Source organism: Cibotium barometz, chromosome 30, assembly GCF_041138505.1.
Source record: "Cibotium barometz isolate CiBa-2024 chromosome 30, ASM4113850v1, whole genome shotgun sequence".
In the NCBI taxonomy this organism is placed as follows: Eukaryota; Viridiplantae; Streptophyta; class Polypodiopsida; order Cyatheales; family Cibotiaceae; genus Cibotium; species Cibotium barometz.
In genome coordinates this window covers 35,424,982-35,452,675 of record NC_141075.1, presented here as the reverse complement: position 1 = coordinate 35,452,675, position 27,694 = coordinate 35,424,982, and the positions used below count along the sequence as shown (strand labels likewise).

The following is a 27,694-nucleotide window of genomic DNA, read 5'->3' as shown; positions in this document are numbered from 1 at the left end:
TTCAGGTGTTTCTAAACACCACACTCTTTGGAGATCCCTCAATTCTAAGGTTCCTATTCCAAGTGTTCTTTGGCATTATTATCCCATGTTTTTACTTCAATGTCCCTCAAATTTGAGCATATATATCATGATTTATAATCTTGATATAGTGTCTAAGATGGGTTTTTATCTGTGGATCAATCGTAAACTTAGCACATTGTTACTGTCATTGAGATTTACTTTTTTGTTTGTTGTTTCTAACACCACACCCTTTAGAGATATCTCATTTCTAAGGTTCCTTTTTGAATGATATTTAGAATTCTTTTGGCAAATTAAATAAACCCCATGTTTTTACTTCAATGTCTCAAAGTGGAGATAGTATTTAACATTATCTTCTTCATATGAAAGGTGTTGTATAATCTCAATTAAGTTTAGTGTCATGTTTGTCCTTCCAATATTGTTGCATTGACGTATGTATCTATACAACTACAAACAAATACGCCAAATAGTTGTGTCAAGATATAATCTAATGGCACAAAGAGTGCACCAACAAATAGATGTTAGCTCAAACTACATAAAAATACCGAGTTTCCAACCAATCCTATAAGAAATGGGACTCGAATAATTCCCAAAATTCCTAAATTTATCTTAGGAAGGGAAGAATACCCCATGCTTGGCTCCATAAACATCAGTAAGGTATACTCATAGTAATTAATCATGGATATCCCATTAATTTAAAGAGGAGAAGTCATCACAACTCTTATAGTCATTTGAGGTGTGAGCTATAATTTATTCATGTCTTAATTTTTAAGAGGAGTTCATCGCAACTATTATAGTTAGTTAAGGGGTGAGCTATAATTTATTCATGTCATAATTTAAAAAAAGGTCAGTCATTGAGTGTCTAAATTAGATACTTGGGCATTGACCTAAGTAAGTTGAACCAGCCTAACAAGGCAAGACAAGATTGTGTACACGTGAGTTTGCAACATTATGGATATGAGCTTTGCTTAAATGCAAAAATTGAGGGTGAAACAATAATAAATAAATGTATTTTTTAAGTGCATAAAATTGAGGTGAAAATTGCATGCCAGGAATGAATGGGTTGCATCCAAGTGTGTATGCAAATGAATGGGTTGCATCCAAGTGTAAGCATCTTGCAAAGAAGACAAAGGAGGCCATGACAAAAACAAGGCCAAAAAAAAAACAACGAGGCTAATTAACCGTCCACAGCCGGCCTCTCTTTCTCTCTCTCTCTCTCTCTCTCTCTCTCACACACACACACACACACACACACACTGTCCTCTTTAGCTCCCATAACTTGCTCAAAATTATTGATAATTTCCTGTCCAAAATGTTAATCGCAGATTCAACCTTTGGATTGTAAGTGGAGCTCAGATTTTGGGGTAACCATGGAGTGTCTTTTTGCTTGACTTTATCAAGCGTTGATGATGAGCAGCAAGCTTCTTCCTCTCTTAGCTCATTATCATTCTGTAAGCGAAGGATTTCTGCAGAAATGGGTTAAGGGGGCGAATAGGCTTGTTGGTTTCCATTGTCTGCATATATAATTGGATCACTTAAGCTTGTTGGGCGGTTTAGCTTGCAGTTAATCACTCAGCTATGCAGATTACCCTTAATTATGCGTTTATGTGGTGGTGGGCATGCTGGTTTTTGTACTATTGCATGACCCTAGCAATGGCCCAATTGGAGCCTTTGGCTTGCAATGACCTTTCTTCTTCCAAGTGCCCCTCTATCCTCTATGTGCCCAACACAAGAGTGCCATCAAATTTCACCAAGGATGATGTTGCTCTCCTCTACAATGCCACCACTCCATATCACATAATTCAAAACTTCCATAATGGCTACCTTGTGCTCGTGGATTGTGCCTGCTACAACCTCAACCCTCCCAAGATTCAGGCATGGATTTTCCTACTTCCTTTTGTTCTACATTCCCCTTTAAAGTAAGATTACATCTTCAAACCTCAATGCCATACAATAACTAACTATAATATCATGTTATTGCTATAAATCGTACACCATCAAATGAGTATGCTCGGATCAGATGAGTACGATGTGAACGCAATGTTGCACCCAAGATTCAAGAATATTACAATTCTAATTCACCATAGGATTGTTTAGCTCATGCCATTTCTCAACCAAATATCATGGTATAAATGATAAACCATCTTTTACCTTGGGGAGTTCACTACATGAATGCATTCAAGAATTACTTTAAGAGCCCTTTATGTATGAATTTGGCATTCTAAATGCACCCAATCATGTAAATTTGGAGGTAATAAAACCTTATTGGAATAAGCTTACAACATTTACACTTTTTTAATACATTTTTGTGTGAGTCCTCCATGAAAAGAATCATCCCTTATGTTCAATTCATGTTCTATATTACATAGTTAGAAGTAACATCTCCCTTAAAAGGGGGGTTTTATCAAAGTCTTACTTATAATGAGCATGGTAACTTATCAAAGTGTTACTTTAATGAGCATGGTAACTTGTAAAAGTGTTACTTATAATGAGCATGGTAGCTTGATTCAGGTTAAGTAGGAATTCCAAATTTCTTCATATTGTATAGGTCTAGCTTGCTCTACAAGTGACACAATTCTTTGGACATTACTATGCAATTATTGTATGTAGGCATGGCATTACTATGCAATTGTTGTATGTAGGCATGACAATTATTGTATGTAGGCATGGCATTACTATGCAATTGTTGTATGTAGGCATGACATTACTATGAAATTGTTGTATGTAGGCATACATTGCGATGACAACCTACACACTTATAGGTTTAGCTTACTATAGCTAACACAATTCTTTGGGAATGACATTACTAATGCAATTGTTGTATGTAGGCATACTTTGCACTGACATCCTACACACTTACAAACTCAGATGCCGGATTTGGATTCGCTCAAATCTCAAATGAACATTTTGATAATTTGGCATGGAATCAAAGTGTGGGAGAAGTACCAATAGTGGGCCATCCTTTGGAGATCCATCTAGGTTGTGGTTGCCCACCTTCATCAGGATCATATATGTCTGTGATCACTTATTCAGTGCAATCAGGGGACACTGTTGGAAACATAGCAAATCAATTTCAATCCAATCTTGATACAATTAGTAGTTTCAATAATCTTTCCAATGTCAGTCGTATTCAAGGAGGACAAGTGTTGTTTATACCATCATCTATTGCACCAAGTAAGTATCTACTAACCATACGGAAACAGCTTTGAATACATCATAAAATTTGTTTCACCTTTTAATAAGTACATTGGCTGCAAAATAGTATTTTACTTAATTTCTTATCTAGAGCTCCCTTGTTTACTTTCTTCCTATGCCAATACCATTAATTTGTTGTCAAGAGCTCACTTGTTAATATTCTCCTAATACCATTATAATTAACTAGGTGCACTTCGTATTTGTTCTTAACCCTTATGTGATCCTAAATGAACTTCTTAGGTCCTTTGATCATGTAATGTATTCTATTATTTTTTTCCATTTTTCTTTTCAAGTGGCGCTTACACCATTTAAAGTACTCTCCAACCCATCTACCATTTAAAGTACTCTCCAACCCATCTACCAATTACTATGGTTGGAAAATTAAACCACCACCTTTGTGAAGAAATAAGACATGTTAATAAAAATCATATTCATCAATTGTAAGTTATCTAGATCATACTAAAACAAGATTTTTACCATATGCTACTCGTAGATTTATTTTACAATAGTAATTTTCAAGCATGAAATTTTCAATTACACAACACTAATGTAGTGTGTCTTCCATTACTTATTCTCCACACCAATATCATTAGTTAAGATCACTCTCCAAGCTAGTGCCTCTTTCATCTTAAGAAATTTATCTTGGTCCTCTCTCTCTCTCTCTCTCTCTCTCTCTCTCTCTCTCTCTCTCTCTCTCTCTCTCTCTCTCTCTCTCTCTCTCTCTCTCTCGTGCATGCGCGCAAATAGGCATAGGTGCTTGGCCGAAGAGAAACCTTGGAATTGAGACCCACTACCACCTTGTACATGTAGACTTATCTAGGATTAGGCACACCACTCTAGAGAGCTAGATATCCTTTCCCTCTAAATTTTAACCGTCTTCTCGTCAGCTCCAAATTTGGGATATAATATTTAATAGCCCCACCTTAAGTGGTGGACATTATCTTCATGTATACTTTAGTAAAGGAGGATGGCACATGATGATGAGCACCATTGGTTACACCAACCTCATTATGTATTCCCTATGTGTAGTACGTGGGTCGAATTTCTTATGGCACTTTTGATTCCATGTTTTGGATGTTTAGTTACACATGGAACATATGTTACACTTTTTGGTCTCTCCATACCTATTGGGTATTTAGTAGGTATTAATAGAATCTCTCTCTCTCTCTCTCTCTCTCTCTCTCTCTCACACACACACACACACACATGCACACATGCACAAATAAAGGAAAACCCCTTTGAATTGAATTCTCTTGTTTCATCTCCTAATTAGATCCGAGGGGTGGGGAGGAGGTTGGTGCTATTTAGTTTAGATGAGAATAGATAATTACTGCTATGAACCAATACTATTTTTAATCAAAAGAATAATCATTCACTTCAAGAGAATACAACTAGGTTGAAAATTTAAAACAATCAACAAGAAATTTTCTTTATTACAATGAACCAATACTATTAAAGAAGAAATGTTCCTTTGCATACAAAAGAGTACAGTAGCTTTGATAATCTAAAACAATCCACAAGATATTTTTTTTTTTGCACATCATTCATACAAAAATCTATATAATTATTAAAGTGAACCAATACTATTTTTAAAGAAGAAACATTCAAAAGCATGATCATTTACTTCAAAAGAACACAACTATTTTGACAATCTAAAACAATCAAAAAGATATTTTCTTTTTACACATCATTCATGCAAAAAGATAAACTTTAAACTGTTATCATGACGAGAGCTATTCCTTTTTCTCTTCACATGTAGATTAAGAAATGGCTACACATTGTTTTCAATTTGTGAGTGTTGCTTGGAAATAGATGTGAGAAAGTAATTCATTTGTGAATGTTGTTTGGAACTAGATGTAAGAAAGCAATTCATTTGTGAATGTTGTTTGGAACTAGATGTAAGAAAGCAATTCATTATATAGCATGATATACTTCAAGGAGAAAACCTTAAACTATGAAATCACAAGGGTTTAAGTTGTTTACATGAGCAACCATGTTATGATTTATAAGAGAATACTAACACTAAATACTACAGCTAAGAGAATATTGAAGCTAACTTTGCTAGCTTTTTCTTTCTTTCTTTTTGGCATGCTAGGTTCCATTTACAATGCTACAGAAACACAACCAACAAAAGGTATGCTTTATTTACCTTGCGAGATCAAGTTTCTCTTCCGCACTAGTTTAATGATTATGATGTTGCTCATGTTTTAAATATAGTTAACAAGAATAAATTTCTAAAACATCTCAAATATAGCTTGAGAGGGAAAAAGAATGTGTGTGTAAATTAGATGTTTCCACTTGGAAATTAAATGAATGAGAGAGAGAGAGAGAGAGAGAGAGAGTAACATCTACAAAAGTCCAGAGTAACCTATGAGAGACCATGAACACCAATGGAGGCTTTGAGTTAAGTTTGTGGTCCAAAAGAAAACATTTTGAAGAAAAAATCATGCTAGTTAGCTAGTAGAGCTGTAGATGTTAGACAGAATCTACTAACAAAATAAAATATTTTTCGCTTAATTTTATGGAAGTCCTAAATGAGGGCTCTACCCTCATGTGAGTGAGTGAGTGTGTGTGTGTGTGTGTGTGTGTGTGTGTGAGAGAGAGAGAGAGAGAGAGAGAGAGAGAGAGAGAGAGAGAGAGAGAGAGAGAAAGAAAGAAATATTAACGTCTCCTAAAGGCCGAAATGGCCCATGAGACCAAAACAAGGTACACCTGCTGATGATGATGATGTCTCATCATAACAAATCTGAAAGAAAGAATGAAAATAGTTGTGAGAAAGAAGAGATGAGAGGAGACAATGTACTCAAGAACTCATCAATGAACCACTAGCCAACTTGATTAGAAATGAACTACAATGTCTTATATATATAGGCACAAGATGAACGCGGATGTCTAGAAAAGTTCCTCCACCCTTTCCTCCACCCAAAAATGTGTAAATAGAAAAAAATGAAAATGAATGCTATAAATCCCAAAAATGCCTAGAGGCTAAAGAGTGTGCCACAGCGTGACACCATCTGGAGATGACACCTATCCAACACCTCCTCTTCAGGTCCAGATGGGAGGACCAACGCCAACGCGCTGAAGAAGATAATCCAAGGTAGGTCGAGGAAGAGGCTGTTCTTTGGTAGGACAATACTCAAGCTGAATGCGACCTTCAAAAATCCAATCACGAACAAAATGAAAATGAACATCAATGTGTTTGGATCATCCTCGAATAACTAGATTTTTGGCTAAAGCAATAGCACTCTGTGAATCTGAGTAGATGAGTGTCGGAGTAGATGAACATCCAAGGTGATTCAAAATTTGGTGAAGCCAAAGTGCTTCAGAAGTGGCATCAAGATATGACTTGTACTCTACTTCTGTCGATGAAGAAGAAGTAATTCGTTGCTTTTGACATTTCCAAGAAACAAGTCCTTTACCAAGCATAAAACAATAGCCTGACATGGAATGCCTAGTATTAATACACCCTGCCTAATCAAAATTTGAGTAACCAATAAGTGTATCTCCATCTGCATAAGAAATGCCATACTCAAGAGTTCCATGAAGATATCAAAGAACCCTCAAAGCTGCCTGCCAATGAGATCGACGAGGCTGTGAAGAGAATTGGCTGAGAATACTCATAGCATAGGAGAGATCTAGCCGAGTGTTAACCAAACAAAGTAGAGAACCAATAAGTTGGCGATACTCTGTAGAATCAACCTCAGGGGAATCATCATCTTTGGATAATTTTGAATTAGGATCCATGGGACAAGTGAGTGATGCACAATCATGCATGCCATATTTCTCAAGCAACCTTAAAGTATACTTCTTTTGACAAAGAAAGATGCCAGAAGCAAATTGCCACACTTCTAAACCAAGAAAATAGTGGAGTAGTCCAAGATCAGTCGTGGCAAATGATGTTGTGAGTTGAGTTTGAACCCATTTGAGTAGGTCCAAATTAGAGTTAGTGAGTGTCAAATCATCCACATAAAGCACAAGAATGCATATATCATCATCCACAATAAGCACATAAAGATTAGGATCTGCATGAGTCCTCTCAAAATATAGAGAAAGGAGAAAACTGTCAATCTTCTGATACCAAGATCGAGGAGCTTGCTTAAGACCATAAAGAGCTTTCTGTAATAAATACACATCATGTTCATGATCCTGTGCAATAAAACCTTTAGGTTGTGCCACATAAACTTCCTCCTCTAAATCTCCATTCAAGAAGGCAGATTTAACATATCCATTTGATATATAGGCCAGGCATAGTGAGAAGCAAGAGCAAAAACAACACGAATAGTAGAATATCTGGCAATAGGAACAAAAGTTTCATCAAAGTCTTCACCTTCTTTTTAAGCATAACCTTTAGCAACAAGTCATGCCTGTACTTATCAAGAGTACCATCAAAATGAAACTTGACTTTGAAAATCCACTTAACACCAATGACCTTTTTATGTGAAGGTCGTGGAACTAACTGCCATGTGTTATTAGATTCAATAGAAGAAATCTCTGCTTGCATTGCTTCACACCAATGTGGTAAGGAAAGAGCTTCCTTAACCATTTTAGGCTCAAACACATCACCAATATGAGACATCAAGGCAATATTTACTGAAGGGCGTGTACATAAGACACGTGTAGTAGATTGTTGAGCATCTGAAAGTGATATACCTTAATCCTGAAGTAGAGAGCTAATCCATTTTGGAGGACCAGAAGTCCGTGTAGAATCCAATGAAGTAGTAGGTGTCGCAATCGAAATGGATGAAGGGGATGAAGTAGGAACTGATGGTGTAGATGAGGATGAGACTGTAGGGAATGAGAGAGGCTCAAGCTCAAGAGATGGAAATGGATACGTGTAGTAGATTGTTGAGCATCTGAAAGTGATATACCTTAATCCTGAAGTAGAGAGCTAATCCATTTTGGAGGACCAGAAGTCCGTGTAGAATCCAATGAAGTAGTAGGTGTTGCAATCGAAATGGATGAAGGGGATGAAGTAGGAACTGATGGTGTAGATGAGGATGAGACTGTAGGGAATGAGAGAGGCTCAAGCTCAAGAGATGGAAATGGATCTGAGAGAGATGTAGAAGGTGGTAACTCATCAAGACCAAAAACATGCTCATCAAAGATGGCATCACGTGAAAGAACAATATCCTCACGAGAAGGATCCCAAAAACAAAACCCTTTGGAGCGAGAAGCATATCCTGTGAATATCATAGGTTTGGACTTAGCATCAAGAGTCCTCCTCTTAGAAGAAGGCACATGCACATGAGCAACACAACCAAAGACATGAAAATGAGAAACAGTAGACTTGTGGCCTGTGAAAGCCTCCTCTGGAGTCATGCCGTCCACTGCTTTCGTAAAAGAGTGATTGAGAAGATAAACTGAAGTAGCTATAGCCTCACCCCAAAAGGAGGAAGGTAGCGTCGCATGATGTAAGAGGGAGCGGGCCATTTCCTTCACCGTTCTATTCTTTCTTTCAACCACACCATTCTGCTGAGGAGTGTAGGGTATGGTGGTTTGTCGTTGTATGCCTTTTGAAGCTAGAAAATCCTCAAATGCTGTAAACTCACCTCCGTTGTCAGTCCTAAGAAAAGATACCTTTTGACTTGCTTGATTCTCCATTTGGGCAAGCCAAACCTTGAAATGAGAAAGAGCATCAGACTTCTTACGTAAGAAATAAACCCATGATTTCCAAGAGAAGTCATCCACAAGAAGCATATAATACTTGGATCCACCAAGCGATTGTACTTCCATAGGTCCTGCAAGATCAGCATGAATAAGCTCAAGTATGCGTATGGCCCTATGAGTAGCCTCCTCTGGAAAAGAAGCCCGATGTTGCTTTCCTTGAGCACAAGAAGAACAAATGTGATGGCGAGGTTTCTGAAGCTTTGGTAGACCTGTAACCATGTCATGTGAGACAAGATGTTGCAAAGTAGCAAGAGGAACATGGCCAAAGCGGAAATGCCATAGATCACTATCTTCATTAGAAACAAGTGCTTTAGGAGAAGCAAATAATTGATGAAGATGAGACTCATGTGGTGGCAACTGTGGTGTAAAAGAGCTTATATGATAAAGCCCAGCATTTTGATAACCATGTGCCACACAAGAAAGTGACTGTCTATCAACGATTTCAATCACTTCATCATCAAAGTAAACCCCAAGACCTTTAGAAGTAGATCACAGAGAGAGACGAAGCATCACCAATGTGTACTAATGAAGAGATAGACTTATGGTTTTCCAATAAGGAATAACTATTCTGTTGCCATATATATAGGCAGTGATGTGTGTGAATACACTTAGGACCGCCGGGGCACTTTTTCTCTCTTTAGGAGGTTTTTTCCCCCGGCTTGTATATACGCCCATCCTTCTAGGGCTAACATCTCTTTGTACATTGACACAATCTAATACACTTTGTGTTGTGTGCATTCTTGCTTCTTCTTCTCCAAGCTTTGTGTGCTTTCCTGCAACCCTAATTTCAACAATTGGTATCAGAGCAGGCATCGGCTCCCAGGGCAACACCGCCAGCACCCTCCGACTCACGTTCTCCGATTGAGGTGAGTTTTCACGAGCGCTTGCAGGTCCCTATACTCTGCAAATAGGCCCGTAGGGCTTTGCGTTCTCAGAATTTGCATCTGAGGTCGTTTCGGGCTCCGTTTTTGCATTTCAAGTTCTGCACAGGTGTTTTCGTCATTTTCTGCAAAAATTTCGACAGTGCAGTTTTCTGCAAAACAGGCATACGTACTCTATTGTGGACCGTGCTACATAGCACGAGTTGTTTTCTGTTCAATCTTTGCTTCATTACAGGCAGCTTTTGCATCAGTTTCAGTCAGTGGCCATGGCTGATAACAGCAATGATGTATTTCGCATGTTGTCTGCTGAAGACAAACTGGATGGAGATAGCAACTACCCACTTTGGGCATACATGATGCAGCATGTTTTGGTTGCAAAAGGAGTGTGGCACATTGTGCAGGGTATAGATGTACGTCCAGGTTCTGTGGATGTAGGATCTGTTGAGGATGTTGCAGGTTCTAGCAGCTCTACTGTTGCTGCTGTTTTACCCACTGCTGAACAAGCTCGTTGGGATGGTAAAGATGCGCAGGCTCATGCCTTGATTACACTTTCTGTCAAACGTAACATCACCCCACATATTCGTTCAGCTAAAACAGCAAAACAGGCTTGGGATATTCTAGCTGGTTTGTATGCAGGTCGTAACGAGGCAAAAATCGCTTACCTGCGTAAAGAGCTAGAATTGAAGATTATGCAAGAAGATGATGACATGAATGTTTTTCTTGCTGAGATTAAAGATCTCAAAGAACAGTTGATTTCTGCAGGTGAGATTATTCCTGATCATTCTCTTGTGCAGACTGTTCTTGATGCTTTACCTGAGACATATCAGACTTTTGCTTCCACGTGGAGACTTCTTAATGAGGACAGACCTGATGCTGTCAAGTATGATACTTTAGTCAACAAGCTCTTGCAAGAAGCGCAGTCCAGGCAAAATAGGGCCAGGCAGCGTGCAGTTGATCAAGCATTTATTGCTGCCCAGCAACAGAGAAGAAGTGGTAAGGCAGCCCCTTCCACTGTTTCTTCTTCTATTAATAGGTCTGCAACTTCTTCTCCTTCCACAGGTAGCAACAATAAGTCTGAGAAGGCTCTTGATAAAGGCAAGAAAAAGACCAGGTGCAACTATTGTAAGGCAAATGATCATGTCATTAAGAATTGCCCTAAGCTAAAGGCTAAAGAGGCAAAGAAGAAAGAGTCAAATGCAGCCACAATAGCGGATGCTTCTACAAATGCAGATTCTGCAAATGTTGTGCAGGATACAGAATGGGCGTTTAGCGTGTATTGCCAGTATGACCCATCTGTACATGATGCATGTTTGGCAGTTTCTGTTGACTCTCATGTTTGGTATTTTGACAGTGGTGCTACAAAGCACATTACCTCGCATCGTGATATGTTCACTTCTCTTGAGGCTGTCCCTAATGGGAATACTGTCACATGTGCCAATAATGCTTCTTACCCAGTGAAGGGCATTGGTAAAATTATGCTTACTGCTGCAAATGGCAGCGCTTTCACACTTTCAGATGCTTTGTATGTGCCAGGGATAAAGAAGAATCTATTGTCTGTCTCTGCGCTTGCTAGACTTGGATTTGTAATCAAATTTGTGGATGACAGATGTACTGTTCATGATTTGACTTCTGGTGATACGATTATTGTATCTGGCACCTTGTTTCGTGGGCTATATAGGCTCAATTCTTATGACAAGTGTGTGGAAGATTCAGCAAATGCAGTTTCTGATGAAAAGGCAGTTTCAGATGCAAAACTATGGCATGCTCGTTTTGGTCATCTGAACTTTGCTAGTTTGCTGCGTTTGCAGAAATTTGATATGGTTGCTTCATTGCCCCCTCTTGAGGCACCATTGAAACATGTTTGTGAAGGCTGTATTTTGGGCAAACTACAGCGTTTTGCGTTTCCAAAGGATGGTTCTGTGCGGGCCACTCGCAAATTGCAGCTTGTACATAGTGATGTATGTGGGCCTATGCAAACTCCGTCATTTGGTAAACACTTGTACTTCGTGACTTTCATTGATGATTACTCAAGGCATGCATGGGTATATCCACTGAAGGCAAAGTCCGAAGTGTTTTTGTGCTTCAAACAGTTTTTTCTTATGGCTGAAAATGTATCCAATTGTACTGTGGGCACCCTCCGTACTGATCGAGGGGGGGAGTACATGTCTAAAGAGTTTGATGCATTTCTGGCTAGTCGTGGGATAAAACACCAATGTACAGTGCCGTATACCCCTCAGCAAAATGGTGTTGCTGAGAGGAAGAACAGGTCACTTATGGAGATGGCACGATGTATGGTCAAGAGCCAAGCTTTGCCACATGCGTTTTGGCTTGAGGCTGTCATGTGTGCTGCATATGTACTCAACAGGTGTCCCACTAAGGCCTTGCAGTCTATTACTCCATACGAAGCTTGGCATGGCAGGAAGCCTTCTATTGGTCACTTGCGTGTCTTTGGTTGCTTGGCCTATGCTTTAGTGCCTGTGCAACAATGCAGAAAATTGGATGACAAGGCTGTCAAATGCATTTTTGTTGGTTATAGTGCTGAGAGCAAGGGTTACAGATTGTATCATCCGTAGTCAAAGCGTATCTTGATTAGTCGAGATGTTGTTTTTGTGGAAGATGCTGTGCAGCCCTTGTTATCATGTACCAAAGAGACAGGTGTAAGCTCACGGGATGTATTTGATACGTTGTTGCCTCTCTTTACAGGTGGGAATTCAAATGTAAGTCCTAATGAGGCAAATATTCAGCCTATGCAGATTTCAAACGACATCATAGATCAGCCTATTTCTGATGCAGATTTACAGGATGTAATTCATGAGGATAGGGCTGAAAATGAGCAGGCTAGAGGTATGCCTAAATGGCTGGTGCAAACCTTGCGTGATAGTAAGATTGATGCACCTATTACTAGTCGTACTCGTTCAGGTTTTCAGCATGCCTCTTATGCATCAGATTGTTATGCTTTGGCTGTGTCTAGTATGTGTGAAGAGGAAGAACCTCTTTCATTTGATGAGGCACAAAATTCAGAAAATTGGTTGGCTGCAATGCAAAGTGAATATGATGCTATAATGAAGAATGGTACATGGTCTTTGTGTGATTTGCCTATTGGTAAAAAGGCCATTGGATGTAAGTGGGTTTTTAAATTGAAACGAAAGCCAGATGGTAGTGTTGATCGCTATAAGGCTAGACTTGTTGCAAAGGGTTATGCTCAAGAAAAGGGCATTGATTTTGATGAGACCTTTGCTCCCACTTGTCGTATGACTACCATTCGTAGCATTTGTGCATTGGCAGCTCATAATGGTTGGAATGTGCATCAGTTGGACATAAAGACTGCGTTCTTGAATGGGGATTTGCATGAGGAGGTGTATGTATCGCAGCCTCGTGGTTTTGTTCAAAGAGGGCAGGAAAACAAAGTGTGCAGGTTGAAAAAGGCTTTATATGGTTTAAAGCAAGCTCCACGAGCTTGGTATGAAAAGATACATGCATATTTGACTGCACATGGGTTTCAGAATAGTCCAACAGAAAGCACTTTGTATGTTAAACGTGTGGATGGTGTACATCTAATCATTGCTCTCTATGTCGATGACATGCTGCTCACAGGACCAAATGAGAGTCATATTGCTGATTTTAAGGCTGATTTGAATGCCTCTTTTGAAATGTCAAATTTGGGGCATTTGCATCATTATTTGGGGATACAGTTTAAGCAGTGTGATGGAGGTATTGCTTTGTGTCAGACAAAGTATATTGAGACATTGTTGCGGAGATTTGGCCTTGAAGACTGCAAGCCTATTGCTACTCCAATGGAGACAGGTTTGAAGTTGAGTCTTCATGATGCTGGAGATCACTTTGATGTCACACTCTATCAGACAGCTGTTGGTTGCCTCATTTATGTATGCATTACGAGGCCGGACATTCAGTTTGCAGTCTCACAGGTGAGCAGGTTTATGCATAGCCTAGGGTCTCAGCATTGGAAGGCAGTTAAACGCATCTTTCGCTACTTGAGTGGCACCATACATCTTGGGTTGTTTTATCCCAAGGGGGGATCGTTGCCGCCAGATTTACATGCTTTTTCGGACTCAGATTGGGCTGGTTGCTATGACACAAGAGTGTCCACAAGTGGTTTTTGTTTCATGCTCGGTAGCTCATGCATATCTTGGTTGAGCAAGAAGCAACCTACTGTGGCCACTTCTAGTTGTGAAGCTGAGTACAGGGCAGCTTTCACAGCTACGGTTGAGTGTGTGTGGCTCAGACGGCTTATGGCTGACTTGGGTGTTGGACAGGAGTCTGCCACCTCTATCTTCACTGACAGTCAGAGCGCATTAGCAGTTGCGAAAAACCCAGTTTTTCATGCTCGCACAAAGCACATTGAGGTGCATTATCACTATGTCAGGGAGAGACTCTCAGCAGGAGAGATCAGCTTGTGCCAACACAGGACAACCTCGCCGATCTTTTCACAAAGGCGCTTCCTCGTGAGAAGTTTGAAGCTTTCCGCAAAGCTTTGGGCTTGCTCCCCTTTGTGGATTGATCTACTTCGGGCATGGCACTCCCCTATACATGAGTGCCAGCTCTCGTTCACACCATCACTCCCAGGGGGGATTTGTTTACATATATATAGGCAGTGATGTGTGTGAACACACTTAGGACCGCCGGGGCACTTTTTCCCTCTTTAGGAGGTTTTTTCCCCCGGCTTGTATATACGCCCATCCTTCTAGGGCTAACATCTCTTTGTACATTGACACAATCTAATACACTTTGTGTTGTGTGCATTCTTGCTTCTTCTTCTCCAAGCTTTGTGTGCTTTCCTGCAACCCTAATTCCAACATATTCGTCATGTGAGAGGTAGCACCACTGTCGACAATCCACTCATCTGCAGTATGCATATCAAGATCTTTGATTACCACAAGTGATGTGTCACATGAAGAAGTAGAAGACATAGCAACATATGCAACCTTGGCATTACCGTCTTCCTTCTTGTCTTTGTCTTTGTCGTGAGAAGATGTTGATGTAGAAGAACCCTTAGATTTGGATTCAAGTTCAGCTTTTACCTTCTTGGATGCCGCCTTCTTAGCAAAACAGCGATCCTCCGTATGGCCACTACGACCACAGAAAGTGTACTCCTTTGGAAGAATCCTTTGATTTGTCCTTATCGCCTTTGGTTGAAGAATCTTTAGCATTGGAATTAGAGCCTTTGCGTTGATCATTCCCCTTGCCTTTGCCTTTGCCCTTGCCTTGGCTTACAAAAGTCGAGTCCTTTTTGTTTTGCTTGCTACTAGTAAGGCACTTATCATGAAGAAGACCCATAGTCTCTTCAAAGGAAGGGAAAGGAACTCGAAGAAAGATGTTATCTTTGAACGATTCAAAAGAAGAAGGCAATTTACCAAGTAGCTTGTGGACCGGATTGCTTACCAATGTACCAAACTCTTCAAGTTGCCGCTTGATTCGATTGAATTCTCCAAGCTTCTCCACTATGTTGTCGGATTCGGAGATAGAAAGCTTATCCAAATCTTCTTCCAACTTAGCCATCTTAACCGTTGAAAGTCTTCCATATTGCATTTGTATAGCATGCCATAATTGTTGAGCCGTACTCCTTGTAGAAAGAAATTGAGACACAACCGATGTAGATATGCCATGCACAAGTAAAGCTTTGGCCCGTGCAGTTGCATAAACAAGGACCAAGTGTGGTAGTTGTTTAGGGTAAGCTTTTGTGAATCGGAAAGACTTGGAAGGCTCAAAGATTGAGTGAGTGGGTTAAAGGGCTGATATGATTGAGTGGGGAGAGGAGTAGTAGTGGAAGTAGTAGAAGGAGGAATCATAGTAGATGAAGTTGCCATAAAAGACATAGATGATGTAGGGGAATATACCATAGAGGGCATATAAGTATGTGGATAGGAAGGCATAAAGGACAAAGAAGAAAGAGAGAAAGGATCCATAGAAGGTAATGGATATGACGGAAAAGAGAAAGTAGAAGCACCTACCGAAGAAGGAATTGCACCAACTTCCGTTGTAGTAGTTGCCGGTCTAACCGTCGTAGGAGATGTAGGATCCATAGTATCTTCAAGTTTGCCTTTTTCTTTTGGAGTAGAGGACTTCCGAGATCCCATAGGGAGAGGAGGGTGGGAAAACACAAGGGAAGAAGTGTCGTACCTCCAAAAACACAGCCAATAGATGGGCTGTCCACCAAGAAAGTATCTCTAAAATATGTACAAAGATAGTGCGAAAACGCAGCCACAAAACGCAGCCGATATATGAACCAATAGACTCCGTAGAAACCACCAAAAGAGGGCTGAGAATGTAGCCTTAGGTAGAAGGAGTATGGAGGAGTTGATTGTCCACAAAAACGCAGACACAAAGTGTGTAGCAAAGTGGAATTTTCAGTCGATAGAAAGGTGTAGAAAAGAGGATGAATATGTACCTCAAAACACCATGAAGAGGGCTGAAGTTGATGATGAAAACGCAGCCAAGAAATGGCTACAAATCTCTCTCCACAAGAAGCCTCCAAAAAAACGCTACCGCATGTAGGGAAAACTAGTTGGCAATGTTTTCACCGCAAGTAGAGTTGTAGGACTCGGACTGAAGTGCTTTAAAAACACACTTGTAGAGGATGGTAATGGACTGGTTTGAAGCCTTTTGCATCATTAAATGAGTGCAAGGATGATGAGTAAGGGTTTCTGCAAAAAACGCAAGCAGAAATTCTGCATGCAGGCAGTCTGCGAAGAATAACTCAAAAACGGTGAGGAATTTACAAAAAATTTCTTCTGCTAAGTTGTAGACCATGATGATTCCAGTAGGGCTAACGGCACAATCATCAAAAACGCATTCGTTTAGCAGAAAATCAAAAAATGAAAAGACGCCATTGAAAGCGGGGTTGTTGAAGAGGACTAGAGGTAGAGAGGAAGAAGAATAAGGAGACTCTATGTGCGCCACCACCTTGCTCTGATACCATGTGAGAAAGAAGAGATGAGAGAAGAGACAATGTACTCAAGAACTCATCAATGAACCACTAGCCAACTTGATTAGAAATGAACTACAATGCCTCATATATATAGGCACAAGATGAACGGATCTCTAGAAAAGTTCCTCCGCCCTTTCCTCCACCCAAAAATGTGTAAATAGGAAAAAATGGAAATGAATGCTATAAATCCCAAAAATGCCTAGAGGCTAAAGAGTGTGCCACTAGCGTGACACCATCTGGAGATGACACCTATCCAACAATAGTAACATCCTAAGAGAGCTAAGAGCTGAAAGCTGAACTGCTGAATCGTTGCAGTAAACTTCTCCGGTGGCGGGCAATGATGGCTCGAATCTGCCGATGGTGAGGGAGTCGTGGACGCGATCCTCGTATGAGACCAAAATGAGCAACAATAGATACTAGCTACATATACAATAATGATCATGTGAAGAGACAAGATAACCATATGAGTACACAAATTAGCCACCTAGATAATCTCATGAATATAAAGTATCATCTATGGTGCAATCATTTGTCTATACAGATATGTAGGTTTCTAAATGAATTCATCCTCTATGATCTATGTGCACATACACCCATGGATGGAGAGAGAGAGAGAAATAGATAGATTGATTGATAGACACACACGTGTGCAGAGACACACACAGAGAGAGAGAGAGAGAGAGAGAGAGAGAGACACACACACACACACACACACACACTAGCCACTGAGCTAAGTTGGTTTCCATGATGTGGATGCTATCAAATATATGGTTACATGCTTAGAGTGATGATTAATGATTAGTTACCGTGGCGTATGCGCATGCAGGGTCATCTAAGAAGGGTCATTATGTGAGTGTTGGGCTGGCTGTGGGGATTGGCATGTCATTGGCCATAGTGTTGTCTCTTACTATCATCACAGTTCATGTGATAACCAACAAAAGAAGAAAAAGAGACGAGAATCTCCCCCCTGAGCAGAAGATCGGTAGAATTGCTTTTGCTGATGTTGAGTCCACTGCTCCAACTTCTCGCAAAGGAAGCTCTTCTAGTCACAACAATAGCTTTTTGGGCAGCTGGAATGCTCTCCTCAAGCGGCCTGGTAGCATCAACAATAATGTCAAGCGTGCAATTACCTTACCTGGAGGTAATACATTTGGGGTCCTGAGAACACACACACACACACACACACATGCACATGCATATGTACATAAATGCGTGTGTACACACACATACACCCACATATACTTATATATACATTTGTGTGCGTGCACGTGTGTATGCATGCATGTATGATGTATCTTGTTGGACTCAAACTGTGATTTTTTGGACTCAAACTTTTCCTTCTCTTGGTTGTGCAGAGGCCCAAGATGTCTTTGAATCTGAGAAACCAATTGTTTTCACATACAAAGAAGTTGAAGAATCTTGTTCCAACTTCTTAGAGTCAAGGAAACTTGGTGAGGGAGCTTTTGGTGTTGTCTATCATGGACACCTTCGAAATCAAGTAGGTTGGGTCTCTCCTTATCTTCTTGGAATTCCTTAAGTTTGTTCATTTAGAATCTTTAGTATGACTTGAAAGAGATGGCAGCATGGGATGTGGTTTTAATTTTAATTTCATTTCTTGGGCATGAAAGGAGCTCTTGCTGATGTGGAGTGCACCTATATTATGTTAGTGCTAGGGTGTAAGCACATATAAGTATGTACATCTATGGATACATGTATGTGTGTCTATGTGTGCTTGTATTGGGCATATGCCATATGTACGGGATGTGTATATGCATACAATGTAACATGCATTAGCTTTTTACTTGCCAGCTCGAAGGGGAAAACCTGCAAGAGGGAGAGAAGTACACTGTACACCAGATGAGGTCCCAAATACCCACTAAAGGGCCCCTCCCAAAGGAGTATTTGCTCTGATTGTTGTTGTGAGGAACGAGTACAAAAACCTGGCTGATTCTGCCCTAAAACGGGATTGAATTGGGTTACCTCAAAGAGCTGTGTTTTTCTCCTTACAGGCTTCTTACAGGCTGTGGCCAGAGATCACATGTGTGAGGGCTGCAGTTTGATGACCTGCTGTGAGTTAACGGCAGGAGATGAGACACTCACTATACTTGAAGATGAGGAAATGAGGATTTTATTGCTCCATATATATGGACTGGGCCTGTAGTTGTGCTTGCTGACTAATGTGGCCAGAGATCACATGTGTGAGGGCTGCAGTTTGATGACCTGCTGTGAGTTAACGGCAGGAGATGAGACACTCACTATACTTGAAGATGAGGAAATGAGGATTTTATTGCTCCATATATATGGACTGGGCCTGTAGTTGTGCTTGCTGACTAATGTAGGGCTGGCTGACTTGCATAGTCGTGGGCTTTTGGCCCTTTTTAGGCTGGCTGACTGGCGTTCATGGACACCCCCATGCTCTTGGGCCTTGGCCTTGGGCAAGTGTTGGCTGCCCACTGCCCTTTTCCCATGGATTTGGGCCATCCATGTAGCCCATTTGGTCCTACATAGCCTCCACAAAGGTCTTTCTGTATGTCTTCCGGTTGCTGCTAGAACCTTGGACCAAGGTTCACACACAATAATGAGTGTACAAACCTAGACATGGACTTGAGTTGCCCACTGGACACCCGACCTGTGTCTAATAAGTGTTTGGGTAACTACATCATTTAGTGCATTACAAAGATGGTGCCGGAATGGCACACCAAGATGGTGTGAAACACCTAGCTTGCAGGTTAATCATGGTATTGATTGACCAACCCAAGGAAAGATGCTTATTCGGAACCTTGAAAGGACTAGACCCTGCAAATGGCTTTAACCAGCTGGCATGATAGACAACATGCATGGTCCAACTTGGCGGAAGGTGGAGCTTAAATCAGATCTCGTTGATTTTCTTCAATGAGATCTCATTCATTTTCTTCAAAATGGGAAAAGGACGGAAGCTTTGAAAGGATTATGTTGGACATTGCTTGCCCACTTGCTTCAATCGTTGCTTCATTATCCGGAGATACTTATTGGTTTGTTGAGTATAGGTGTCTGGTGCTTTGGCTAGACAATCTTTAACCACTCCCAAAATTTTGTGGTAAGACTCTGAAATTCGGTTGGCTTTGGGGTCTCGAGACATTGCCATGGTCTAAAGTGACTAGAACGGTTGTCCAAACGCCATCATGGTCTAAAGTGACTAGAACGGTTGTCCAAACGACGCCACGTACAATTGAACCAAAGGCAAATAGATTTTTCACTTACTTTGTTGGTCGTGGACGTAACATTGAAACGCATCGAAGGCGAACTGGTTGTAGGTCCACCATCAATCTAGTCTGTGTGTGAAAAGCACTAGAAAAGTGAAGTTTAGTACCGAAATGATCAAACAATGCTCTCCAAAAATGATTGGTGATATTAGCATCTTGGTATGATACAATGGTGGGCAGAGGATCACAAACGGGTACCAAAATCTAATGAATAACTTTGGCAATGGCATTGGACCAATACTGTGACACACCTCACGTGTAGTAGTGCCATGTGGTGGTCGAGAGCCGTGATGGCATTGGGCGGTGTGTGTAAACTGGCCTTGACGGGCGGTGAAACAAACACTCGCACATAAAACACTTCAACGCCATTGAGGACCTAGAAAAGGAAAACAAACAGGGGGAGCTAGAGTGCTCCTGCAAACAGTACACGGACACCGATTGGCCCCAAAACGCAGTGGCGCCCCTTGCGGTATTTCTTTAATTGAATATAAGAGCTTTGATTACAATATAAGGCTGGGAACTCAGCCGTCGCAGTAGAACCCTTGAAGCCTGCAAAGAACCTGCATCTGGCTTCTTGTCCACTCGGCATCCACAAACAAGTCCAGCCATTGTTCACATCGAAAGACTCTTTCACATTGAGTCTGCATACAGAAGCTTTCTCCCATGATCAAGGCTGCCACAACCATCCATAGCCTCTCACACTATGAACAGCATCACACCCTGACACATCCAGTGCTTCTGCATCACAACACAGACTCCCAAACTGTCTCTCATAAGAGAACTCGTATCACAGCACAGCATAACATACAGTCGACACACCTGTACCAACCCTCTCTACTTTCCAAGGATACTATCCATCTCTGTCATGGATTCCCTGTCCCCTGTCCAATCAGTAGCAAGGCTGTACCATACATGTGTCCATTCCTGTACCTTCTGCCTGCATGTGACCTATCTCCTGGAGAAACCCAAAAACATGTTTCCTCGTCGAGAAACCTACGACCTGTTTCCACATGAAACCCTTAGGCCTGTTTCCCTTTGAAACTTCTGTCCTGTCTCCATACAGAACCATTCATAGCACCATTCAACAACAGTGCCAACAACAGCATACATTAAGTTACCTGTTCCCTCATGAAACATATGGCAACATAGAGATGCCCGTATCTGAAGGTCCCTCTGTTCCTTTCCAGCAGGAAGAAAACAATCTGCTCCATGAGCACGCAGCCATGCGAGCTTGCATCACTCCCATGCCAAGAAACATAACCACATGACCTTGTACTTGCGGCCAAAAACCCAAGCACATAGCTGAATTTGCAGCCACACAAAAACAGCCCATAAACTGTCCCAAAACAGTCCTGAACCCAAATCAAAGAGAAGCGGGAAGTTCCTTCAGATGAACGCCATCGATGAGATGTCTATGTTCATGAAAAAAACCAGCCCCTCCTTTCTGTATCAGCTGTCGTATAGTAGCCGTCTATATCAGCTGTACCCGTCCGTACAAATATGCCTGCAGCCGTACAATCGTACATCTGAACCTGCAGTCGTACAATTCTGCCACGTGGACTGTACCTGCAACTGTACCTAACTGCGCCGCCTGTACCTGCAAACAACAGCCTGACCTGCCACGTGGACTGTACCTGCAGACAGCAGCCTGACCTGCCACGTGGACTGTACCTGCACAGCAGCCGCCTCCAATCCTGCAGCCGCCGGCCTATCCCTGCAGACCTGCGTAGCCACACAGTCTAGCCTGCCGGTATGCAAGAGAAGGAAAGGGAGAGAGAGAAAAGCCAGCGCAGTCCAGCCAGCATCTCCTCTCTTCTCCCAAAAAGCACATGCGCCTCATCAAGGGATAGGCGCCTCTTTTGTCTGCCAGCCCCCCTTTTTCCCAAAAAGCACACGTGGCCCCAAAATAGCATATGGGCCACATTTTCTTTCATAAAAGGCATTAAAAATGATTTTAAAGGTTTTTAAAACCTTTTAAGTTAAAATCTCTTTGCCCCCTTTTACACATGGGGTTGTCCACACATGGGCTCCCTTTTTGACTCCAACCTGATGCCATTCACACTGTCCACCATGTCCCCGTGCACACCTGCATCTTGTCCAGAGAAAAACACAGGGTCGTGACAGTGTGCGTGTCACATGCACCCATGCACTGAGGTGCAATGTGACACACCGGCTTGTCATCAGTGCCATACTTGTACAAAAATAGTAATATTTTTGGTTCATTTGTCATATGCCGTGACCCCATTGTAAGCCCCAGTCCAGGGACATGTCAGGCACGAGCTATGTAGGTCCTTCCTTCTAAGCTGTAGGTGTAGAGTCTATCACTTAAACCGCTTGGAGAACAATCATGTAGGTCATCTTAGCCTAGATATGTGTAGAAGCTTTAGTTAGCAAAGGGCATGCAAAGGCTCTTGGCCAGCCCTAAGGCCCCAACCATGGTAGCCTAGCATAAGGGCAAGCACCATGGGCCATTAAATGGGCCACTAAATGGGCTAGCAAAGCCCTTAGGGCACTGATCAGTATCAGATATTCATATATAAGAAGCCCCTCAACCCTTGCATAAATCATGTCATTCTTCACAGAATTTAGCAGTCATACATTGCAAAAGTATGTGTGCTTGAGACTTAAGTCTTGTGCATACATCAATTCAGCCAAGCACTCTTTGTGCTACAGTGCAAGGCAGTCCGAAGCTATCTTCAGCACTCAGCCTTCAGTATTGCATCTCCCTCGTGTGTAGTGGCTCCACTGTTGTCTTCAACCCATTTGATCGTTGAGCAGATGTTTGGTCTACATTGTCCTTGCGTTTGGCAATCCTCTGTCAATCATCTTCAGTAAGTGCATTGTAAAGGAGTTGTCCAAAGCAATAAAACCAAATACTCTTGTTGCAGGAGGGGGCCCTTAAGTGGGTACATTGGGACCCAATCGGTGTCGTTTCTACATTCTCTCTACAGCTTTATCTCTTGTGAATAAAGATTAAAGTGGATTGCTTCATGCTCACTGACATGAAGGTATAAAGTAGCTGATCATATCGGTTGCATGTTACATTGATATCAAAGCTTTTGGTTGTGACCCGCCGGCTTGACTACCTGCAGTGAGCATTCCGTGAATGGTGAAACTGAGGTCGGGAAAAACCATCTAGCCATTCACCATGTTAGGAGAAGAAGAAAGAGACTTCAAAGAAGGCTTCATTGCAGGAGGAAGCCCTGCAAGAGATGCTGTTTAATTTCTTGCACAAGATTAACCAGCATGATCTCTGCCGAGAAATTAGTGACATGTTCAATATGCAATTCAATTCGCTTGATATTCTTAGGGACACAAAATATTATTTAAACTAGAAGCTGGAAGAGTATAACAGAATCACGTACAAAGATTCTATGGTTTTTCAGGAAAAGAATTTTGTCCACATTAATGACTTGGTTCCTTCGGAACATTTAAGAAGCAAGTTGAATAGAAGCATCGTGAAGTTACTTGAAGACTATAAAAGAACAGAGCCCAAGTATGCAAGGCACATAAAAAATTTACAAATTGCTCGATTGTCACATTGGATTTGTGTGCTATCGTTTCATGCTTTTAGAGGAACACGAAGACATCACTGCAGAAGAAAGTGTCCACGAAGACACAACAAAAGAAAAGACACTTCCGCAAAGCACTAACCGCTGGAGTATCACATAAGTTTGATTGGGAAGCCATGCATTTCCAGCATCAATAGTTGCTGGCAACCTCGTAGGCTGATCTGATAGCATTACTTCTCAAGTTGGCACCTAGTCCTAGTTCCTCCACCACCGTCAATCGAGTTCAACCAAACTTTAGTAAGTATGATGGTAAGTGTGATCATTTTGCAATCATGCAATTTATGCATCAATTTGTTGCATATTTTCTTTTGGTAAAGTTGCAATCCTCAAGACAAAGTCCATTTGGCAGCTCCACACCTCACTCGAGAACCCATTACTTGGTGGCAGCATTGGTCGGGTCTTTATGCAGATCCATTCATAGGCACGACTCATTACGTATGAGACACTTTTGTGTCCGATCTCAAAGCTAGGTTTCTTCCATCTCAGTACATGATCAATTTGGAAGATGAGTTTTAATTTTTAAAACTCTCCTAGAATGAGTCTCCTGTGCTGACCTATTCCAACAAGGTCATAACCATGGCACATCAATTGGGGAAGTTGGAAGAAGAGAAGCTGAAAGGGGTTGGATAAAAACATCTGGTTTCCTACACAGAATTTTGAGTCTCTGTCATATGATCGGGCTCTAACTTTGGCTCAGAATTAGGAAATGATGCTGAACAAAGGCAAGCCTAAGCAGGTCCAGTCAAGCCCCAAACCCCAAGAGCAGCATGAATCTTCATCCTCGTCAGGTAAGGGAACACAGAACTGTAAAGACAATAAGGACAACAAGTCTCAACCTTTAGAGCAACTCGGGCAAAAAGAAAACCACAGAAGCCAAGCCTAAAAGATGTGTGAGGAGAAGGCCAAGGAGGAAATTATTGGAGGTCATCTCTAGCCAGACGAGCAAAAGCGGTGTGAGGCAAAGAACCATTATTTCTTGTGCCATCAAGTAGGCCATGGTAAGAAGGATTGCACCAAGTGGTAGGTTGAGAAAGCCACCCCATCCCTGATTGGCAAACAAGACACCCTCACCATTGTTGATAGTTTACCTGAGCCTGTCATAATTCACGGGGATCGGAGCAATCTTGGAATCCCACTAATTTCACATGTCCAGGCCCAGTGAGCTATCAAAAAAGGAGCTGAGAGTGTTGATCTATGTCCGCGCGCCCAACAATCTGTTGTTCAACCAGCAACACCCTTAGAGAAAAAGTTGGCAGATCGCCTTCCACAGTTCCAAGCTTCTCCTCGAGATTGGCTTTCTTATAAAATTCAGAGTTTTAGGGCCATGTAACATGCTTTAGAAGAGGCTTCTCCTCGAGATTGGCTTTCTCATAAAATTCAGAGTTTAAGGGCCATGTATACATGCTTTAGAAGAGGCTTCTATGCTATGTTTCCCTTGCTTCATGTAAGTGGGATTTCAAGGCGCACTTGTAAATGTATTTGGGTTGTTCTATGGGTGGCTTTGATGGAGTCAAGAGATGTAATTAATGGTCTATATTGATGATATTTTACTCTTGGACATGTTATATTTAAGTTTGGTGGCAAACTTTCGAAGTTATGATCTCAAAGACGAGGACTAAAGTGGAATGCTTTCAAGGTCCACAATACATTGAGTTTGGTGTGTGTCAATTTCATAAGGGGATCCCTTGGTGTGGTTGTGGTTGTGGTTGAGGGTGAGACAGTTGGGTCGTGTTTGTGGTTGGTATGTTTATGATCATGGTAGAGTGGGTTGGTTGTTATTTGGAGTAGAGAAGGCAATGGGAGGCCGTCAATCTCACCAGCTACTATCTGGACACTACTTAGGGGTGACCATGCACTTGCAAATCACACCCACACGGCTTACCATTTCCAAGCATAGCTTCAAACTTGTGCATATGCACATGGCAAAGGCCTTGGCTCATCATAATGCATCCCACATGCTTGTTCATATTCATGCCAATATAGGACTTCAGTATTTTCTAACACCAATCAGAAAATTTCAAGGAACTTAGTAGAGCATGATACACTTGTTCACCATAAAGAAGGGGAGGTTGGATTTGAGGTTGCCTACCCAGTGATGGAAACCACGATTAGTTTCTTTGCAGCTGCATGCCATGGAGGTGCAAAAGGCATGTTTCCTCATCTGCAGGCGGCTCATCTGTGGTTTGAGTGACCACCAAAGCCTTCTCAGGAGGATGAAATCAGTGTTTGTGGCCAGAACTTGGGAACTCTAGCAGCATCCTTCAACCATTTGCATGCAAGGGTTTCAAACAAAGGCAGGATTTGTGTGCAAAATTGACTCGAAGTCTTTTCTTGCAGGAGGTAGCAATCAAGAAAATGAAGGCATCCAAGTCAAGGGAGTTCATAGCAGAGTTAAGAGTCCTCTGCAAAGTCCACCATTCAAATCTGGTAATGGCACTCACCGTTCCACTTTTTGCAGCTCTTTGGTTGCCATGCACACTGGTTCTTAGCATGTTTTACGTGCATGCACAAGCATGAGTAGTGGAGAAAGCTGATTCATTTGACTGCAAGTATGATGTTTTTTCATATAAAATTTCTCTGCAGATTGAGCTGATAGGTTATGCAGTTGGTCAGGAAGAGTTATACTTGGTATATGAGTTTGCAGAGCACGGCAATTTGAGTGACCGCCTACATGATCCCATTGGGAAAGGTATATTAGTTTAACAGCTAATGAGAGCATACATGGTAGCCATGAGACTCTCAATAACACTCTTTCAACTTCAATGCGATATGCATAAATGCAGGCTGCCAACCTTTAACATGGATGGAGAGGGTCCAGATTGCGCTTGATGCAGCAAGAGGTTTGGAGTATATACACGATCATACGAGAACCCATTATGTACATCGTGATGTGAAGACCAGCAACATCTTACTGGATGGGCATCTCAGAGCAAAGGTGTTTTCTGTGTTTCTCCTTGTGTTACTTAGTGGATTAAAGTCTTCATAGCATAACATTGGAATGCATGGCGAACTGTGTATGCATACAAGAGACTTAATCCTTTAAAACATATCAAAGGCAATGCATTATAAGTCTACAGTTAGCTGGCATACACCTTCACAAAGGTGTCAATAAGAGTTTACTGAAAGCTTTATTTGTCTAGAGCAGGTTGGAGACTTTGGCTTGGCGAAGCTGGTAGAGCAAGCAAGTGCTGAGGATGAAAATCTTACCACCCGAGTGGTTGGCACAGTCGGCTATCTTGCCCCAGAGTGAGTTGGATGACTATAACAAAAAAGTTATTTACTTCAAATTGTTTTGCAGCTTAAGAACTGTGATTGGCCATGTGGTGATGATGATGATGACGATGCACTGGGTTTACAAATTGGTGGCCTGATATGATCTGCAGGTACATTAGGGATGGTCAAATCACGTCCAAAAGTGATGTCTACGCATTTGGAGTAGTGCTAATGGAGCTCATTACTGGTCTGGAGGCTTTGAGTAAAAGCAAAACTGCTGATGACATGAACGCTTTGGACCAGCGTTCGCTGGTCGCCTTGGTAAGATTGTTTCTCTCTGTTGTCTTAATGCAAATTGGCCAGTTTTTTGGACAAGGAGCCTGGAGGATGTATCCGGACAGTAGGATCTTTGTAATGGCCAGGTCTTTACACATGTAAGATGGCTGTCTCCAAACTGGCTGACTAGGAAGCCATCTCATGATGGGCAGGAGGTCTTAGCACATGTAAGATGACCACCCCAAAATTGGCTGGCTAGGATGCCACATTTTACCTTACACATGGATGTACATGCACAGGCCAAATTGAGATGGCTGGGGGTAAAACAAACCATACATTGCAAATACTCTGTGATGGACATTTTGCAAAACTTAGTACCATGGTTTATCCATGAAGATTTGTCCACTAAAGTGGACATATCTTTATGCGTGAACATGTGTCTTGCGTTAACTGATTCTAAGGCATTTTTGCATGGGCATTAGGGCTTGTGATAGGTTTTCTGCTGCCAAGTCTTTCACATAGCATTAAGTCTTGCATAGGTCGCGTTAGAAGCTGCATGTGCATGTGTGAAGTCTAGGTAGGGCAAAGGTCTTTCCTGAATTCCTGACGTTTTTAGTACCCAGATGGAGAGTTCTCAAACCGAGATACAGGGGTATAGGCAAGAGTACTTCTGACTCATTGAAC

At 41.6% G+C, this 27,694-nt stretch overlaps 1 protein-coding gene across 1 annotated transcript in view; it reads left to right on the top strand.

Moving 5' to 3' along the window:
- The first annotated feature begins 1,234 nt into the window (after positions 1–1,234).
- LOC147621425 (lysM domain receptor-like kinase 3) overlaps positions 1,235–27,694 on the top strand; it is a 35,033-nt gene continuing 8,573 nt past the window's right edge. Inside the window, exons 1-10 of the mRNA XM_086824166.1 lie at positions 1,235–1,893; positions 2,847–3,192; positions 5,309–5,347; positions 17,534–17,848; positions 18,063–18,205; positions 25,859–25,948; positions 26,105–26,210; positions 26,305–26,456; positions 26,667–26,767; positions 26,905–27,055. Of these exons, the coding sequence (XP_086680292.1) occupies positions 1,597–1,893; positions 2,847–3,192; positions 5,309–5,347; positions 17,534–17,848; positions 18,063–18,205; positions 25,859–25,948; positions 26,105–26,210; positions 26,305–26,456; positions 26,667–26,767; positions 26,905–27,055 (1,740 nt within the window). The 5' untranslated portion in view covers positions 1,235–1,596. The remainder of the gene's footprint in view (positions 1,894–2,846; positions 3,193–5,308; positions 5,348–17,533; positions 17,849–18,062; positions 18,206–25,858; positions 25,949–26,104; positions 26,211–26,304; positions 26,457–26,666; positions 26,768–26,904; positions 27,056–27,694) is intronic.